This window comes from Numenius arquata, chromosome 1 (assembly GCF_964106895.1).
Source record: "Numenius arquata chromosome 1, bNumArq3.hap1.1, whole genome shotgun sequence".
In the NCBI taxonomy this organism is placed as follows: domain Eukaryota; kingdom Metazoa; phylum Chordata; class Aves; order Charadriiformes; family Scolopacidae; genus Numenius; species Numenius arquata.
In genome coordinates, this window is record NC_133576.1 from 136,859,044 (window position 1) to 136,879,500 (window position 20,457).

General features: G+C 43.2%; 1 protein-coding gene across 1 annotated transcript in view; it reads left to right on the plus strand.

The window, feature by feature from the left end:
• Positions 1–20,457, plus strand: part of TENM4 (teneurin transmembrane protein 4) — a 374,463-nt gene that overhangs the window by 225,304 nt on the left and 128,702 nt on the right. Inside the window, 1 exon segment of the mRNA XM_074146667.1 lies at positions 16,199–16,384. Within this exon segment, the coding sequence (XP_074002768.1) occupies positions 16,199–16,384 (186 nt within the window).

Here is a 20,457-nt window from a genome sequence, read left to right on the forward strand (position 1 = left end):
TTGATCCTATTCATAGCTTCTTTCACTTCTGCTGTAACACTGTTTTCCGAGGATATGCCATTTGACTTTATGACTGCCCTTTTACCCCTCTGTGACAGGGAGGAAATGCTGCTGCCCAGTGACTTGTTGACAAACTTTGTTACTAAGATCTATGATCACAAAGACATTTAGGCATTTACAATTTACCTTAAGCAAATACAGATTATCTGACTTTATTTGAGTCATGCAAAGAACCTCTTCTCAGTTTCTGAAACATCCATCTAGAGCTTGCTATTGGAAAGCTACCGTAAGTTCCTAAACTTCTGCTGTGGCGCCTACAGCAGGTGTCTCCTCAGTCTGAGAAAGAATCATAGAATCGTGGAATCATAGAATAGTTCAGGTTGGAAGGGACCTTGAAGATCATCCAGTTCCAACCCCCTGCCCTGGGCAGGGACACAGAAAACCAGGTATCTCACCACCAGTTGTAAAACAGTCCTCCATGGCTTTACTGCATTTGGTAGGCCAAGAAGCTGGATTTAAAATAAATGTAGCATGGTGTGTGTGTCCCCCCGTGTCTCTGGTTGCAGGGAAGCTATAGGCTTATAAATTGTTGCGCAGCACATTGAAGTCAATGGCAAAGCTCCTGTTTACTTTGCAGAGTATGGGTCAGTTCAAGTCCATTCACAAGCAATGATTAGATGTAAGATTCTGTATCAGCTAATGGTAATGACTGAAATTTTTAGTACCAGTTTAGCTCTAAAAATTAACAATGGAGAAAGTCTTTTAGATAGCACCCAACAGAGCTCCCCACCACAAAGTTGTACAGTTCATTGAAACAGGCGTATTTTCTGTATTCCAATTAGCAGATAAGGAGACCAAGAAGAATGAACTTTTAAGGAGAAAAGCTAGAGTAAATGCACCTTTACCTTCCAATGACTTTTTTCATCAGGAATTGTGCAGATCATTGCACACAAACACATACAGACACACAGAAACACAGTTCTTATATACCTTCCCAGATAAAGTCATATCCCATTGGTCGAACAGCACCAGGGTTAACACAACACGTGGATAAAAATTGATTTCCTTGGGCTTATTGGCGTCAACCTTAGAAAGCAAAATCTCATGTTAAATTCATGTCATGCCCAAGGCCACCAAGCTAAAAATCCATCCTTTGAAAATGTTCATATAATTCCTCCTTTAAATCATCATTTTCTTCATTAAGGGGTAAAAATGTCTCTATAAGAGATGGATATTACATCAGCTGTCACATGATACAGCCTTGTACCTTACTACGGTCTCAAGTCCCCTTTAATGCCTAAGAAATCACTGATTTGTCTTTTTCTTAGCTTTAAAACACATGGGGAAGAACAAGAGAACTAAATCTTAGGATACAACAGCTGAAATTGATAAACATCATATTTTAGACCTCAATGACTTAAGAAAAAGTTTTCGGGCACAGCTACGTAGTCAAATGCCACTTTGAACGATCCTCCTTCAGCTTGTAACTTGTTCGTCTCACTACCCTTGCAGTGTAGGGAGAAACATTAGTCTGGGGCAATTGAAATAATGGGAGCACAGAGTCTTCAAAGCAGGGCTTCAGAAGATAGCATCAAAATCTGTTCTGCCTCAATACTAAAATTGCAAACCCACTCCTGAAAGCCTTAAGTTGGTCCTTTAACAGTCATTGACGGCCAGGAAATGTTTTGTTCCAGCAGGGATTTCATCCTCTGCCTTGCAGAACCGTTAAGATGCTGATTTGTGAACTTGTGATCTTCCCCATTTTACTTGTGTGGAGAGAAGTAAGTTTTCTCTCTGAGGGAATAGAGTATGTGCAGCCCAGTGCTGTTACACAAGGCTATCACAGGCTCTGCCTGGCAGATACCTGCTTTGTGAATTGTGAGGGAATAAGTGAATCCAGAGAGTCAACAGCGTTAACAAGAACTATCACTGTACAAAACATAAAGTTTTTGATGTGGTTGGGATTGTGAGTACAGATTTTATCCTACCCATTGCCAAGATGAACTTATCCTTTAAAGTCTTCTAAGCTTTTTTATTAAAAATGCAATAAAGCACTAAAAACAGCCAAAATATTTGAAATAAAAGTATTCAGGAAGGCTTTAATTTGAATGCCCTTTTATTGCCTTTCCCTTTGCTTATTGAAAATGTGTGTAAGGAGACCCTGGTGTGGTGGAAAAAAAGGTAGTAGTTGAGATGAGCTGTAGTTATTTTTGTGGCGAGTCCAATTCTTCAAAAGTCTAACTATCATTGTGGTCAGCAGAGGAAAAGGACGTACTAAAGGGAGGGGGAAAGCTCCCAATAAGATAGAAAATACAACTTATGTTTCAAATACGGATTCCTGCTTACAATATGAGCTTCAACAAGGCCAAGTGCTGGGTTCTGCACTTGGGTCACAACCACCCCATGCAGCGCTACAGGCTTGGGGCAGAGTGGCTGGAGCTGCCTGGCAGAAAAGGACCTGGGGGTGTTGGTCAACAGCTGGCTGAAAATGAGCCAGCAGTGTTCCCAGGTGGCCAAAAAGGCCAACAGCATCCTGACCTGCATCAGGAACAGTGTGGCCAGCAGGACTAGGGAAGAGATTGTGCCCCTGTATTCAGTGCTGGTGAGGTCCCACCTCGAGTACTGTGTCCAGTTTTGGGCCCCTCATGACAGGAAAGACATTGAGGGGCTGGAGCGGGTCCAGAAAAGGGCAACGGATCTAATGAGGGGTCTGGAGCTCAAGTCTTCTGAGGAGAGGCTGAGGGAACTGGGGATGTTCAGCCTGGAGAAGAGGAGGCTGAAGGGAGACCACCTGGCTCTCTACAACTCCCTGAAAGGAGGGTGTAGCCAGGGGGTGGTCAGTCTCTTCTCCCAAGTCACAGGCAATAAGACAAGAGGAAATGGCCTCAAGTTACACCAGGGAAGGTTTAGGATGGATATTAGGAAAAAAAATCTTCACCAAAAGGTTTATCAAGCATTGGAACAGGCTGCCCGGGGAAGTGGTAGAGTCACCATCCCTGTAGGTGTTTAAAAGACAGGTAGATGTGGTGCTTAGAGATAGGGTTTAGTGATGGTTTTGTCAGTCTTAGGTTTATGGTTGGACTTGATCTGAAAGGTCCCTTCTGACCTAGACAATTTTAGGATTCTATCTGATAGTTGAGAAATTGTCTTAGCACATTTCCCTGGTAAACCAGAGATCCATCAAACTTCTATCAGCTTCAGGTTGTGTTTTAGCCACTTCTCTGTTTGCAGCAGTTCATACAGTTTTGGTCAGATACAATGACCAAAGGAAAGATTGAAGGAACTGAAAACTTGCGTTCTAGTTTTCATTTCAAACTTGGCCAAAACCAGTGGAAATGGTGATATCATCGGTCTGGCTCTGACCATTAGATCACAAAACACTTGGTCCGATTAGGTCATGTCTCAGACTGAGAATAGTTTGTGTCCAGTGGTGTAACAAGCAATCCCTGGTCTTCTCTGACCTTAGGCATGCCATGATGAGTAAAGCTTCTTTATCTCATATCAGCCATTCTAGCATCAGTGCCAATTTATGGACCCCCTCAAAGAGCAATGGGTAGACTCTTCCATTCTCTATTTAGTTTTCTAGAACAATTAGGTCTAATTCCCAGCACGCCAATTTTAGTTCAACATTCTTCCCTATCACCACATGTGACCTCAGCAGTCACACCATGAGCTCAAAAGTTCTTTTTGTCTGGATCAATTCTGCTTTGTGTTGTGGACTTTTCTGACTGAAGACAGCAGGGATGTACCGGGCTCTGCGGGGTTCGTGTTAACTTGGCTAATTTGAAGAATGGATGTTTCACAGCACCACAACAAGCTGTTAATTTCCGTGGTTAATAGAGGCTACCGTTAAAATAACATCTTTTGAGGATCACAGAGCAATTAGCCCGTTCGCTTGCATCACTGAAAAATTGTAAGTCTCATATGACCAATTTTTGGCTTATTCTCTGACTTTGCTTTTGAAAGGAGGAGCCTAAAGTGTCCTTACAGCTTCTGGACTCACATCACGCCAACACAGGGGCTGGTCAGAATTTAGCCCCTTCTCTACAATAGAATATCTGTCATGAAGTTGCTGGTTTTTTAAACAATATTAAGTCACTTCTTTTGACACAGTAGGTGTAAACCAGCTGTCACCAAGGAAAAAACTACTGTCCTACAAGAGTGATGTGAGCTGGTTCTGCAAGCTCTTTTGGAGATAAAATCAGTTGATCGAGCCAGCTGAGAACCTGAAGCATTATAGTCACTGCATGGAATAGCTCATGCTGATAAAACAAGGAATCGGTGTATATTTCTGCAGGCTTAGGGTTGCCCTGTGGCTGTTGCGCAGCTTTTGAGCTGGAGATACGTGACATTCAGTAAGTTTGGCCAATCAGTTTGTAACCAGCTCACAGAAGACGGTGTAGACATCCTCAGTTTTGTGAGTCCAGACCTTTGACTATTCCCTCTTTTAACCAGAATACTGCTGGAATATCAGCAGGGTAGATATTTGTGTGTAGTCAGTCTCTGGCTGTGATTGACCTTGATTAGGCTGGATCAAGACAGTCCTCTCATACCTCACTCCTTTGGCTCAGCGAGGATGGCCATAGGTTCCATGTCCTGCCTTCCACTTGCGTTCAGTCACTTCCATGCTGTTGGTGGTGGATGGCTCCTGCCACTGTGGCCTTACACTCCGACCCAACTGGAGCTCATCACGATCAGAGTTTCTGCAAAGGTTTATTGGGTGTTTTCAGCTTCATCAAATCATGTTTCATTCCAATTTAGAATAGCTGAGATTAAATCATAGGGAACAGTAGAGGGCTACAAAGATGATTAGGGGCCTGGAGCATCTCTCTTATGAGGAGAGGCTGAGGGACTTGGGTCTTTTTAGTCTAGAGAACAGAAGGCTGAGGGGGTGGGTGTCAAGACGATGGGGCCAGTCTTTTTTCAGTCATGCCCAGTGACAGGACAAGAGGAGGAGGGCACAAACTGGAACATAAGAAGTTCCATCTAAACATGAGGAGGAACTTCTTTCCTTTGAGGGTGGCAGAGCCCTGGAACAGGCTGCCCAGAGAGGTGGTGGAGTCACTCTCTCTGGAGACATTCAAAAGCCGCCTGGACACGTTCCTGTCCAACCTGCTCTGGGTGGACCTGCTTTGGCCAGGGGGGTTGGACTAGGTGATCTCCAGAGGTCCGTTCCAACCCCATGTGATTCTGTGATTCTGTAAAATAATCCAGGATTCAATAAAACAGAATAACATAAAAAATAAGCAAGTAAAAATAATGTAAGACCAGCCATTGTCATATAACTGGATCGGTGTCTGTTGAAGGCCAAAAACCCATGATCTAATGACCTGTCTGAAGTGGATGCACTGGATTTAGTGTCGCCTCTGTGCCTCCTTCCAAGTTGCAAGGTGTTTGTACTCAAAAAATGATCATCGCAATTTGTGCTAATGAGACAGATGAAAGTTTGAAAGGGTTTTGGAGAGAGCTTTGTTTCTTTCCTGTGAAGGTGATCCTTCCAGCCCAGTGGGGAGGCACATGGACAGCACAGCAGACGCAAAGCTTTTGGAGCATCCCATTCATGTGGACAGACAGACACGAAAGTTCTGGATATGTCAGCCCAGCACATTTCATACATGTGCTGTGTCTCCTTTTGAAAAAAAAATTAATAACAATAAAAATTTCTAAGTCTCTTGGTGAAATGTTGTCTGAAGAAAAAGGAAACCATGTTGGGACTGTCTGGAGAGTAGTGACAAGTTCTGAATAAGGGCATCCCAAGCAAATCTAGCTCATGATTACTTCAGCACACGCATTTGGAAATGCTCTGTTGAATTTATTTTAGACAAACCCAAACTGTACAGAATTGGAAAAGAAATTAGGTCTTTTTAATGACTGTAGGCATGAGCAAAAGGATTTTCTGCTCTCACATTATCTCCTCCTTATGGACACAGAGAGGAAATGGAAATTGGTCCAGAGAAGAATCCTTGATAGAAACTTTATTTAATACATTAGGAATTGTTTCTTCTTTGGGAAGCTTTAACCCATATCCCAGAAAGCAGAGAGATCCAATTAAGCATCAAAGAGAAAAACATAATCCTGCACTTTGGGATATTTATTTTTATTCAACAAATCTCAGCTCCAAGACCGAAGTCCATCAATACCTGGCATTTCATGTCCTGCTATTCAACAGCAGGAGACAGTTTAAAATAAAGTTCAGAATAATAAATAAAGGGAAGATTGACACGAGTACAAAAGTAAATCACAGCTATAGAGGAGATGCTTTAGACACGATGTGATGGTCAGTACCTAGCATTTAAGGCAAGGATGAAAATAGGGTATAAATATTGTAGAAAGTAGAGGCTGATAAAAGGCAGCAGACCAGTTTAATGGAATTTCATCTCACAGAGTTATAGCTTTTCAGACAGGAGCTGGAAAACCTTTATGCAAATACAAAGCAAGCTGAAGTGGCACTTAGAAGTGTGATTTTTTTTTTAAAACAGACATCCCGGCTGTACCACTGCCCGTTGTGCAGCCGCACAGGTTGGGTAAGAGCTGTGACCCATTAGCGGTCATTGTTAATGACTGCTCCTGTTACTATTTTTAGCAAGAACTCCCAAGGTTCCCAATGTGGTAGGTGCTGTATGTTTACAGAGTGAGAGGCTCACTCTTAGAGGACAGACAGACATCAGCTGCAGTGTGTTACTATGCCAAACTCATTCATTACTCATTTTAGACATGGCAGGTGGGTTCCAGGGCAGTTATGGGACAGCTGTCCTGAATCTGCTCAGTACCAGGTGGGCAGCTACTGTGTGGAATCTTCATCTTCAAGTTAGGCAGCTCAGAGCCACCTACATTCCTGATTTGAGAGAGATGGGACTGAGAAGAGGATTTGCAGAAGCCTTTCAGTTAAACACAAAGCTGCTTATGCAAGCAAAGAACTAAATACCAGGAAGAAAATGGGGGAAAGGGCTGAAGTGGGGTTAATCTTTTGTGTCCAGCTGAGGGCTAGAGATGGGTATTTTCTTTTATTAGGGATTTCCACCAACCCTTCTCCTAGAGATAGACAGCTAAGCCAGCTTAGCGTGAAAACTCTCTCCTCGTCCGTCATGCACGTGTTTTATACTTCTTTTGTGCACACCCAGCCTTTTCCGCAAGTGCAGAGTTGTCCCTTCTGCACAGGTACTGAAGACCTGTACTCGGTCTTCCTCCTGCAGAGCCTGGGAAGACTCAGCATTTAGGCCAACTCGGGTGTCCTGGTTAGGGTCACGCTGTAACGCAGGATGTACCTAAAGGGGCTACAGGAGAGATGGGGAGGGACTCTTGATCAGGGAGTGGAGCCATAGGATGAGGGGTAACAGTTTTAAACTGGAAGAAGGGAGATTTAGATTAGATCTCAGGAAGAAATTCTTCCCTGTGAGGGTGGTGAGGCACTGGCCCAGGTTGCCCAGAGGAGCTGTGGATTGCTCATCCCTGGAGTTGTTCAAGGCCAGGCTGGATGGGGCTTTGAGCAACCTGGTCTGGTGGAGGTGTCCCTGCCCATGGCAGGGGGGTTGGAACTCAATGATCTTTAAGGTCCCTTCCAACTCTAACCATTCTATGATTCTATGTACATTCCCCAGTGCAGGTGCCCCAGGGTGCTCCTCAGGACTTCAGGATCAGTAGGGGAAAACTCAGGTGTCCTGAGTCGCATTTCAAAACCATCACTGAAGGTCAGTGTTCTTCCTGATGAGGGATGATAGCAAAGGTGGTGGATTCATTTTCAGTCTCTGGAGAGCATCCTTTAATCTTGATTTCCTCATCCATGGAAAGAAATGATATGTGTGTTACCTTTCAGATATATATTCAATTTTCTGAGCTGTATAAAGATCGAGATCCTTGAGTGGAGTGGTCATCTTGTTACCAGAAGTTTAATTACACTCCTAAAAGCAAACAGGGTTTATATTTATTGACATAAATAATAATTATTATTTCTACATTAGTAATATTTACATAATTGATGCATGTTTGAAAAATAGGTAAACAGATTATTTGTGTAAAGGCATTAAATTATGCAGACCTTGCTTTTAGGACATGATCTCTGACAGGAAAAACACCTGACCTTCAATTAGTGGCACTGACACAAGTTGCACCACCGTTCCCCAGTCGCTGCTGAAACGGGATGTTTTTCAGAGGATGTGATGCTATAGATTTGTTACTGGCAAGGACAGAAAATTCAAACCTCTCCTTTCAAGTTTTGTCTTGCTCCGTTGTTTGAACTTTTCCTTATAACATTTGTAAAAAGGACGGTTTTAAAAGCTAATGAGCTTTATATCTTCTTCAGTTCCAGCAGAGGAGTTGATATGTCACTGCAGGGTTATCAAATCACATACACGAGAGCTTCATTACACTGCAAAATGTGTTTCATTATGAAGAATGTATTTAGCACTTCACTGCTATCTAAATCATGCCAATCGTGAATCTTGTTTTTTCCGTCCATATACTTATATTAGATGCTTTTCCCAGATATTCCCCGTAATTTGCCTTCTAAAGCAAATGCACATTGTGAAAACATGGCTTAACTCTTCACAAAACTCAGCCTTTTAGCTCGGAGCAGTGCCTCTCTCCTGCACTTCTTTTCTGGAAAGATTGGTCTAAGGCTGGAAATTGCCTCAGATGAGCCAACTCGAAATGGGAAAATCCCAGTTAAGACAGATTTTTAATTATTAAATTTTCTATTAATATGGTGAAGGTCAGTGGAACTGCCCCAGTTTTCAGGAAGCTCTGAGAAATTTCACCTGATCTTATATTTTAGCACTAAATCCATATTTATTAAAGGATTTAGCAGGCAGGTCAGAAGCAGCTAAATCTCCGATTCTGCATCACATGAATGCTAAAAGAAAAATTTTCATCTACATTGCTCTTCTCTAAGCTGGAAAGCTTTAAACTGTTGTCAAGCCAATTTTAGGATTTTGGGGGGATAGGGGTAAACATGTAAAAATGGATTTGCCATAAATGAAGCACAAATTGACATCATTATCCCTTTCCCAACCCAATTCTTTAATGTACTGTGAAAATAATATGAAATTCTGGATTATGCCACTTCCTGTGTCGGAAGCTACCGCGTCTGTTCTATCAATTAAAAAGAGCCATGAACAAAGCATTGCACCGGTGGCCAGCGTGTGATAGGTGTCTTCTCCCACTTTTCTTCTGAAATATCAAAGGCACCCTAGCAGACTTCTTTTTCTTAAGGGGACAGATTTGGGTTAGTTTTTAGCAGGATATGCCAAAAAAAAAAAAAAAAAAGAAAGAATCAGGTACAAGGTTTTTATTTGTATGAGTAATTGCTTTAGTTTTCTTACTTCTGAAGTGCTGTTAATGGACTGTGACCTCATTACACCTGGCACTGTGCAAACGCAGAACAAAAAAGGATACTCTTGGCCTCAGCTGAGATTTTTAAGCATTAAGTGAACAACAACAGACAGAGTCGTGCTGATGGAGGTAGAATAAATTGCAATGCAATTTTCATCAACGCAATATAGAGAAGTTAAGGCACATCAGCAGCTGCTGTCAAGGTTTTGGGTAGGTTTCAAGGCGGATTAGGATTTTTAAGACTGCCTTGGGGAATTCTGAGGCAGCCTTTACAGACCAGAGGGAAATCTCTCACCCAATCATGAGGGCATAATGAGAAAAAAAAAGCCATTTGTCTCAAAACTAGCGAGCAGGCAGTAGGGTCCGGACTCATGGGCTGGTTCATGGTGGAGATGAGCAGTGATGGGACAGAACAGGTCCTGAAACTGAAGATGAGTCATTTCTTTTTTTGATTATTTGCTTGATAAGTAACTAGAATCCTGTTGGAATGGCATTATCCTTTCCTAAGGATAATATTTATGATGCACCTGAGACCCCTGGGTGAACCACCTGAAACTCAAGAGTGCCTTGAGCACAGTCTACTCCAGAAGTTCTCCATGAAGAGGTTTCAGGTGAATCAGCCTCTGGAGCTACCTCAGTTTCCTCCTTGACCCACACAGGGCAGCTAGGTTTAGTGCCCTTAGACACCAGTTCTAGCCAGTAACATGCCATAAACCCAGACAGTAGAAAAAAAGAGAAATTAACTTAATTCCATAGATAAAACCCTGAACCAATTGACGTCCATCTGTGCCCTCTGGCAAGTGGAAGTGTTAGGGAGCAAAATATAGGATTTTTCTCAAAGTCCAGGTATTTCCCACAGAGGTGCATGGGTTTAAAACTGAAAGAGGGGAGATTTAGATTAGATCTCAGGAAGAAATTCTTTGCTGTGAGGGTGGTGAGACAGTGGCCCAGGTTGCCCAGAGAAGCTGTGGATGCCCCATTCCTGAAGGCGTTCAAGGCCAGGCTGGGTGGGGATTTGAGCAACCTGGTCTAGTGGGAGGTGTCTCTAAAGTGCCTTTCAACCAAAACCATTCTATGGTTCTAAGATTGTACCTTTTGAGGACAGTAAGCCTCGTATTTGCTCTTAGAACCAAGCACCAGATTTGCTCAGAAGATCCCCTTTCTTCAAGGAACTACAGGCGGCTTTGAGAGCTGCGCAGCAAGGTGAAGTAAAACACAATGCACCTCTAGGAAAGGATAAGGAATGGCTAAGCTGTTCATACAAACAGTGGAAGAGATTAAAGATAAAAGGAAATATTTAGTCACCTTTTGGGAACAGCTGGTGTGAAAATATTTAACAGGCAGGTCTTTTATGCACAAGCACCGCGTTCTAACTGAGTTTAAATAAGCAGGAGCAATATAGTGCAGCTGGCCAGTCTATGAATACTGTAATAGGAGAATTAAAAGCTTTCCTTCTCATTTGCTCACGCAGCTCAGATGGTAGCTAATCATGTCCTCTAATTTTAACAAGAGAATTGGGAAATGTACCCAAAAAATGCAGCTTGTAATAAGAACAGAGGTGGCAAATTCTGTCCCTGGGACTGAATGACGAAGAAACGATTCACCTGCCCTTTTCTGTAATTCAGCCCTAGTCATCTTGAGCTGCCCAAAAAGACCTGTATTTAAGTGGAAACTTAATCTGAAATCCATTTTGATCATTTCTTTGAGTGCCACCAGAAAAGTAAAAGCTACTCTGACTATTTAATCACCCATTAGAAACCTGTGAGCGTTTAAGAGCTCCATGTTATAAAGGGCCAGGGCGTGCGGCAGGATGTGTGTTGTAAGGCTATTTAAATTGTATGGTTCCCATCTATCTTTAAACTGGCAGCTAAATGGAAGATTTAGATTTGAGAGTTCCTGGCTCCTGGTTCCCTGTCAGAAATAATTAAACTACATTTTAGGGAGACTGTCGTAAGTAGTTTGCTTCACAAGTGTTTTTCACAGCTGAGGGTCTTTGTTACAGCTCTTGGGGCCTGGGAATCCAAACCACCTTATATATATCCATTATATATGGATTATACATTCCTAACCTGGAGCCTGCACTCTCTTGCACGCGTGGGTGGTTGTATGGCTGGGGTCTCAGCTGGGTGGGAGGTGAAATCCAGGATGTTCCCAGCGTTCCCGTTCTGGGTTAGCCTAAGATCTGTTTGGTTTAAATCATGCCGTGTGTGTCCCTGGCCTGCGCGTGCAAAGCTGTTCCTTGGCAGCATGTTGTCTGGGAAGTATTTCAGTCGAGATGTAAATACCCCAGTGGGTTTTCCATCCTTTTTCATCTCCACAGAGATTCTGCCTTTCAGAAAGTGGTTGGTCTTTTTTCTCTCTTCACCATTTTTGAATGTCACTCCATTATCCTAGTTTCACACCTTTAAATAACTCCAAGAAGGCTTCTGACTATCACTCAAAATAGCTTCCTTTTGTCCCTGCTTTTTTTTTCCTACACCACCAACCTCTAGATGGCTGACCCATGGACATTTCCCTGACTTCTTGACAGGGCACAAGACTGGATACCAGGACATCTAGAAGGTCCTGTGCCTGTCACAGAGTTCCCATATACCTACAGGCCCATCACTTTACTTCTTTATCCCTTGTTTACTTTATCTGTCAAAACAGAAATAACATTTTAACATCAAAAAATAACCACTGGTACTCAATCAATCAGACTCATTAATATTCTCAAACCAAGATAAAACGTTTTGTTTTTGTTTTTTTGTGTTGTGTTTTTTTTGTTGTTTGTTTTTTTTTTTTTTTTTCCATTGGTTGGACTAGATGATCTTAAAAGGTCCCTTCCAACCTCTGTGATTCTGTGATTCTGTGATTAAGTAAATAATAGTAAAGTCCTTAAGATGTTCACATGGACTCCGGAGTCACGAGGGACTGAGTCCTCCAAGTTGCCAATTTTCCCATCCATAGCTGGAGGTATTTGTCTCTTTGGAATTTCACAGAATCACAGAGTCTTCATGGTTGGACAGGACCTTTGAGATCGAGTCCAACCATACACACACAAAAAAAAAACCAAACCAACAATCTCGGGCACTAGAGCATGCCCTGAAGTGCCATGTCTACACATTTCTTAAATACCTCCAGGGATGGCGACTCCGCCACTTCCCCGGGCAGGCCGTTCCAGTGCCTGACCACTCTCTCAGTAAAGTAATTCTTCCAAATATCTAATCTAAGCCTCCCCTGCCACAATTTCAGAGCTTTGCAGTCAGCAGTGGAGATTATTTGTCACTGGGCTTCAGGATACCAGTGGTATCCCCCATTTAGAGATGGGACCCTGAAGATCAGAGCTGGGCAATGGGACATAATGAAGATGTAAAGTAATCGAGCTGGCGTTCTCTGGATTGCTCAGTGAACTGGGAGCAAGAAAAATTAGGTGTTATTTAGTATTCTGAGATGCAGACTTCAACACGTATGAATGAAGAATGTAAACCAATAACCCCAGGAGCTGTTTCAGTCCAACACGAGAGTAGCCCTATGGTGAAAGACTGCTGGGAACCACCAGAGGCTACAAAAATACTTTTCTAGTTTGGGCTTGAATACCAGCAGTCTCAGGCTTTGTACTTTCTCATTGGGTTTCCTCTCAGCTTGCTGAAATTTAAGTACCATAAATCTAGCTTTTTATTTTTTGTCTGCTGTTTCCTTTATCCTCCCCCAGACTTTGTGCATCAGGTCCGCCAGAGGGATCTAATTTATTTTATTTTATTTTATTTTTTTTTAGTGCAGCTTTATTGCTACATTAGCTAACTTGCAGGTCCCATGTGTTCACATACCATCCTGACCGGCCCACGCTCCGTTGCAGTGCTGTCTGGCAGTCGGGGAAGGGGGTAGAAAACACACCACAGCTGGGCTCCAACCCTTGAGCAAGTCGATAATTGCCCATCCCTTATGTTCGTAACGGGCGCTGTAGTACGCTATTACCTCCCTCGCATCTAGGAGCTGTGAAAGTCTGTGTCTCGGTGCCAGATGCAAAGTAAAAACTTCTGACAGCAACTCAAGAGTCCTTCCTCAGTCACGTCTTAAGTGATAGGGGAACTTCTACGGACTTCCAATAAAGCTTACGTTAGATTCTGTTACATTTAGACAGCAAGTGGTACGAGCACATCCTGCAGGTACTCACCACCTCTGTGGCCAGCAGGACTAGGGCAGTGATTGTCCCCCTTGTACTGGGCACTGATGAGGCCCCACCTTGAGCGCTGTGTTCAGATTTGGGCCCCTCAGGACAGGAAAGACATTGAGGGGCTGGAGCGGGTCCAGAGAAGGGCAACAAAGCTAGTTAGGAGTCTGGAGCACAAGTCTTGTGAGGTGAGGCTGAGGGAGCTGGGGATGTTCAGCCTGGAGAAGAGGAGGCTGAGGGGAGACCTTCTTGCTCTCTGAAAGGAGATTGTAGCAAGGGGAGGTCAGTCTTTTCTTCCAAGTAACAGGCGATAAGACAAGAGGAAATGGCCTCAAGTTGCACCAGGGGAGGTTTAGGATGGATATTAGGAAAAATTTCCTCGCTGAAAGGTTTATCAAGCATTGGAACAGGCTGCCTGGGGAAGTGGTGGAGTCTCCATCCCTGGAGGTATTTAAAAGACTGGTGGACGTGGTGCTGAGGGACGTGGTTTAGTGATGGGTTTTGTCAGTGTTGGGTTGATGGTTGGACTCAATCATCTGAAAGGTCCCTTCCAACCTAGACAATTCTGTGTTTCTATGATCCTCGGTTTAAGCACCCAACATGCCCAAATATTTTGAAAGTTTGACTCTAAATGAGACAGACAAGTTTCTGAGTGTCTTAAGCACATTTGAAATCCAAAGTTCTTTCATTAGAGATTTAAATAGATAAGACTAAATGTGTGAGGGGGTTTGGAGACATCTGAGGCACTGCAGTCAAAGGAGTTTGACAGGAAACTGTTTCACCACCTTGAGCTTTAGTAAGCAGGAGTTAAATATTGTGTTTATGTTGCACATGGAAAATGAGGTGTTTTCTAGACATGCAAAGCATTACTATTATAACAATCATAGTTACCACTGTCTAAAGAGCGCTCTGATCCTTGGACACGAGAGTCCATTTCAGAGTAAAGGGCTGAAGACCTTCCAGCTCCCTCCAATGATGCAAACCCTTCCTCCTGGAGCTGAAGTGGGTATTCCAGCCCCACATCAGGAGCGTGTCAAAAGCCCCCAAACAGCCTAAGCTTCCTGTTACTGGTGGTATTAATTAGCAAAAGACAAAAGGCAGCTTTAGGAAGGCTGAATTTCAGTCAGGTGTGATGTTAATGCAGGCTGAGTAGTTTTGAATATTTTATGTGCAGCCAGTGACCCGAAGTAAATGTCTTGTATAATACCCGCCGCCCCTCCACCACAGACCTCGAGGCCTGAATCCTGCTCTAAATACGCTCAGAAGCACAAAGAGAGGCGCTGGAGATGGTTTGGTGTCTGAGATATTAATTTTGGGGGTGCATATCTGGGGGAAGAGAGAGAAAATGTGCTCTGCAGAGTGCCCCGGTACCCCTTTCTGGGCTTCCAGCCCAGCCCTGCTCGGTATCTCTTCTGTTCCCATCTTCTCTCCACTCTGCCCAAAGGGAACTGTGACTCTACCCTGTAAAATCTATGAAATGGCTCAGTCAAGCAGAAGGCTCCAAAACATTTGGGAAAGTTTGATCCAATTTAGCTGCCCCAGGCGGAAGTCAGAGACCTGATAACCTGAAATACCGGCTGAATTGCCTCTCCTCCGACTGAGGAGAGCGTGGTCGTGGTTTATGAGAGATCGAAAGCGAGCAGTCAGGTGATGAGCCTGGAGAAGAAGAAATAGATTAATTTCATTTCATCTGCAGTATAACACCACACCTGTATTTGGGTCTATTTTTTTCCTTGAAATCAGTCCTGCATAGTAATAGCAGTAACAGGCACTTTAACACCTGACTCATGGGTACCTGTTTTCCACCAGGTCTCTATTTTTCCAGACAAATACAGTGCAGATGAAAACATGAAATCTCCCAAATTCATGCCAAGGGCATACCAAGTTTTAGCCAAAAGCCCATTGTTGGGCAAAAATATTTTGTATGTCTGTGTCCTCATGCTCACTGGGGCTCACGGAGGGTGGAAAAGCCACCACCTCTGAAAAGCCAATGTCCTTTAGCTCTTCTCTTTTTTTGGAGGTAAGTACCGAAAGATCCAGCTGTGACTCCGTGCTTCCGTTAACTCCAATGAGACCTGGGAACAAGCACCATCCTATAAACTCCAGCTCATGTACCTCACAAAAAGAGCATGGTGGTACCTCCAAATGCCTGCGAGGGGATTTTTTAATGGGGTGGTAGGAGGACAGAGACATGGCGGATGCACAGACTCGATAGAAATAGAAATATTCTTTATTAATTTTAGAGAGAGAAGAAGTGTTTTAATGAATCCCATCCCCAGAACCCTGGGTTAACAAGCCATAAACAGGCTTTGCCAGCGCTTAACTTTAGCACCAGTGATTTATCAGCACATTGTTTCCACACTTAACCAGATTTTAATTAAATGTGACTTTTGTTCTGTTTATTGGAAGAGCCTTCCCCTTCAGATTTGGTGATCTCAAAAGCTCAAGGAGTGCAAGAGAATTAGAAAGCAAATAGGAGGATCAATCACAGCAGACCTCTCCAATCCATGTCCGTCTCTTTTTTGTAATATACTTATTAGATTCTTATTGTCAGGAAGGATTAGTGTTATGAGCTCCAGGAATTCCTTTCATTGCCCTGTAAGGCGAGGTAGTGAAGTGTGGCTGCTTCTCTTAACAATAACACTCTGGATTTTTTCCCCCCCTCTCTCCCTTCTCTCCACCCATGTCCCCTCCTCTCTCTTCTCTCCTCTCCCACAGAGATTTGTGCAGCCGACTGCGGAGGACACGGCGTTTGTGTGGGAGGCACCTGCCGCTGCGAGGAGGGATGGATGGGGACAGCCTGTGATCAGCGAGCATGTCACCCACGCTGCAATGAGCACGGGACGTGCCGGGATGGCAAGTGTGAATGCAGCCCGGGCTGGAACGGAGAGCACTGCACTATTGGTAGGGAGAAAGAAAAACCGACTACTTTTAAAAGAATTATTGACGATCAGGGAGGAGAAAAGGTGCATGCTTAATTGAATATGTGTGACTTAGTGTAGCATGAGCACCTTTGTTCTTGGATTTCAAGTTCTGACATCATACATTTTCATGTGGGAACAAGACAAAATGTCCTTTCATTTGTTGATGACATGTTATACATATATTTTATTATCTGACGTGAAGTACACCTCTGTGGTGTTTGATCTCATAGAGACAAGCCATCAAACGTCAGGTAGATGCTTTTAAAAACATCCCACTTTGCCTCTCTCGAAAGGTCTTTCTGTGGCCTCCCAAGACTTCTCTCTCCTATGGCGACAGCATTTTCAGAAACATGCATCTGATTTAAAGTTTTCTTTCCTTTTATTTGCTCTGTTATTTGCACTGCCACTTTGCTTGCCAGTATAAAAGAGGAAACTGCAGTCAGATGACTTCTGGCTGGTGTTTAGCTCTGTCTTGCTTCTCCCTTGTCTGCTCTGCTGCCCTTCTAACCATTTCATTTCCCTGTCTCTTTGGTTCTTTATTCCTCATGCACCTGGCACTTATCTTGAGCTCTCAGTGTCATGTCTCTTATTATTATTATTATTAAGGTGCCACTAATATGCCGAAATCATGCAAAGAGGTGCAGTTCTCAGGTTAAGCAATTTGCAGCATCATTAATGAATTGGCTTGGCTTTACCTTCCTCCTTCATCTCACTTAACTCCTTGATGCATTTTCCCTTTTTTCTGGCTGTCATGTATTCAACCGCTTTAGTCCCCATTCCGTAGTCGTGCTATAAAGTCAGTAGCATTAAAACTCCCCAGATACCATTTATTATACATTAATGGACAACTAAATTAGTGAATCCTGTTCTGCTCTCAATAATGACTGCGTGGACCTAAAAAAAATCAGTTGGCTTTAGAATAGAGTTATTCCAGACTGAGAATTCTCCTCCAGTCATTTTGGTTTAATCGTCTTCTTTTAAAGATAAGAAAACTTACCTCTATGTTGCTTTCATTATGCCACGATACATATAAATCACACTACACCAAGATTAACCACTAGTAACACCTGGGCAAACATCAGCATAGTTATCTGTGTGGATTATCACCTTAGTTATATGTTGACATTACTTTTTTTGCTTGACCACCAGGTAAGTTTGCACACACGAAGACAGACAGGAAGTGAAGCCTGATCACAATATTTTAATTCCAGCATTAAGGGTAACTCTGTGGCTCAATTCTACTTATCATTTATTTATGGTAATGTCACCCTATCACGTTATGGTGTCCACATGCATCCCATAATGAAAAATATCTAGCTCTTAAAATTTCCTCTGTCTCATTAGACATTGCATTCTGCTTTCTTTTCTATGTCCCTAGCAGCTTTCATTCTTTTCATGAGGAAGGGATTAAAAAAACCCTCTCTCTTAAATTACTTTAAAATTAAAAGAGAGCAGTCCTGTGTTAATTGGAATCCCGTGTTTCTACAATATTATTTTATAGTATTGTGTTCAAGTACTGTGATTTGGAAGGCAACACAGATTCATGAAGGGGTTTTAAAAGAAAAAAAAACATTCAGCAAAAGGCCCCAAATCCAGGGGACAATTTTATATGCAAGTCATTTCTGCACGAAAAAAGCCTGATTCATACCCTCAGTGCCATTTTATTAGTTCTGCTGCAAAACCAAAATGCCACTAGTTTGGTATACGATATTTCTCCGCACAGCTGATATGCCCAGACTGTTTTCGAACAACAAGCTTTTATCTTTCATGGTAATTAAATTGACCCCATTATTTGTGGTATTCCTCAAATATACTCAAATTCACCCTAAGTATAAAGAGTTTGTTTTCCTGGGAAAGGCCGGCACCTCAATGCAGTCAGCATCGAGACTTTTCCTGGTGCACTCTATCATTTTGTGTGGTGCTACCTTCCTGTTGCAGTGGTGCCTTGGTTTAGGAATAATTCTTTAATACCTGGACTGCTGGAGCAATTCTCTTTCTTTTCACCTCCACCCCCCGCCTCATCTTCTTGCATGGTGATTTAGCAACAAATTTGTACATAGTCTCATGCCTCGGAAGCTGTAAACTGTATTTCCTACAGAATAATTCGTTGATAAATGTGTAGAATGTAAAGGAGATTTGGCAAAGTCATAAATATCCAAGAAAATTGAATAGCTTTAGAAGGAGTAATAAGCTAGTTATATTGGCACAGATGAAAGGACATTGACTTGGAATTACATTAAGTATGTGGAAAGCATTCCCCTTGTCCTTGTGTCATTTTCCCTGCATGGCAACTTGTTCTGTTGACAGTAATTCCTTATCTGTCTGTGTCATGGCCCGGTTTGCTTTAGCCCCAACCAGTGTAAAACCCCATTGCTGAAGTGATGCTTTAACAATCTTGCCATGTGTGCAGGTAACATGGTAGAAATGGATGGTATGAGTAAAGGACACCTCTTCCATTTCCTGTTGAGCATGTTGGAGAGTAAGAAACCCTTTTGTTTTGTAGGTCGTAGGAGGCTCTTTCTTACGGTGTTCGAGGGAACTCTGATCCCAGTGGATTAATTTTGTTTGCTCATACAAAGAGTGGTGGTAGCAAATATACTAGCTTGATTGCTCCCATTCAGAGATTTCAGTAGAGGAACCCCAGTTAATTCCCAACCATTCATCACCCTAATTCAGCAAACTTAGCGCATCCAGGCAAAGGAGCAGAACAGAAGGTTGATGACATAACTGCAGGAATCCTGAAACCCAGCAGAAAGGTTCTACAGATTTACTCTAATTTCTTAAAGGAAAAAAACCCACATGGCAGCAGCCACAATGCTCCTGTGATGGGCTCTCCAGCATATTCCAAATTTGCCCCCAGTTGGAAACACTGCAAGAATTCAACTTTCTTCTATTCTGGCCCAAACCACATCCAGGGAGCGTGGTGGGTTTTAGGAGCATTGAGTTTAAAGGTGACGTAAAACCTCTTACTGTGGGCTGTGAAAGGCCAAATTACGACTCAGCTCTGTGGTGGACTCCTCTGTGGGACTGATTCATGGGTGGCACCACTGAAAATTCCCTGGGTTTGATAAAAAATTCCAGAAATTTCCCAGGGCTGTAACAGCCTGGCCTCAAATTTTGCTGCAGTTGGTGATACGGCCTGAGTGGTGCCCCAGGTGCTGTACATCCCACCTCAGAGATGCAAAAGGGAACTTCACTCTTCCCATGTGGGCCGCGCACTGAGATTGTATCTGATATGTGAATCTCTCCATATATTTTACTAGCGTATTAGATTTATTTAGAAAAATAATGGCAGAGAGGGCTTCCCCGTGTGGCAGAGTTGGGGTGTGTGGCAGAGTTGGGGTGTTCATCATCCTTGAACAGCCTGGGCACAAGACCAAAGCCATCCCTTGAAGTTCAGTTGCTGCCTCCAAACACTACAGGGTCACTAGAGCGCTGAGGCACCAGCAATTAACTCCCCAAAACCACAAAAAATCTACCTAGTAGGGTTTTCAAAGCACCTCAGTGCCTAATTCCCATTGATCTCTGTGAAAACTAAGTGCTTAGTGCTTAGATTTGGAAATCTGGTCCTGCCACTCACCGGTGATGTGTGCGATAACCAGTGCCCCAGACAGACAGGCAGACAGCCCGTCCCACACGGGCTTCTGCTGACGGCGCCATCCAGCTGGGTTTTGTTTTACTTAGCAAAACTCTGATTTTTTGGAGAAATCTGCCCCTTTAAGTTTGCCCTTTCATCAGCCTTCTTGCATAAATAATCACACATGTTCTGAATAGCCGGGTTTGTAATCAGTGCCTCCCGGTTCCTGCCGGAGCAGCTGGAATCCAGACAAGGCACGTTACAGGTGGATCCTGGTCTCTTTTCCCCGGCTTTACAACATGTCACTTGTGCCATTTAAATCCATAAAGCAGCTCGGTCCGTGTGCAGCCCAACCTAAAATAAGCCCAGCAGTGTCTTCTGAAGGTTTTTCCTGCTACCCTCAGCCCCACAGAGGAGATAGTCAGCTCCCTGCCGCGCTCAGGCTTCTCTGAGCTGTGTTTCACCCTCTGGCACTC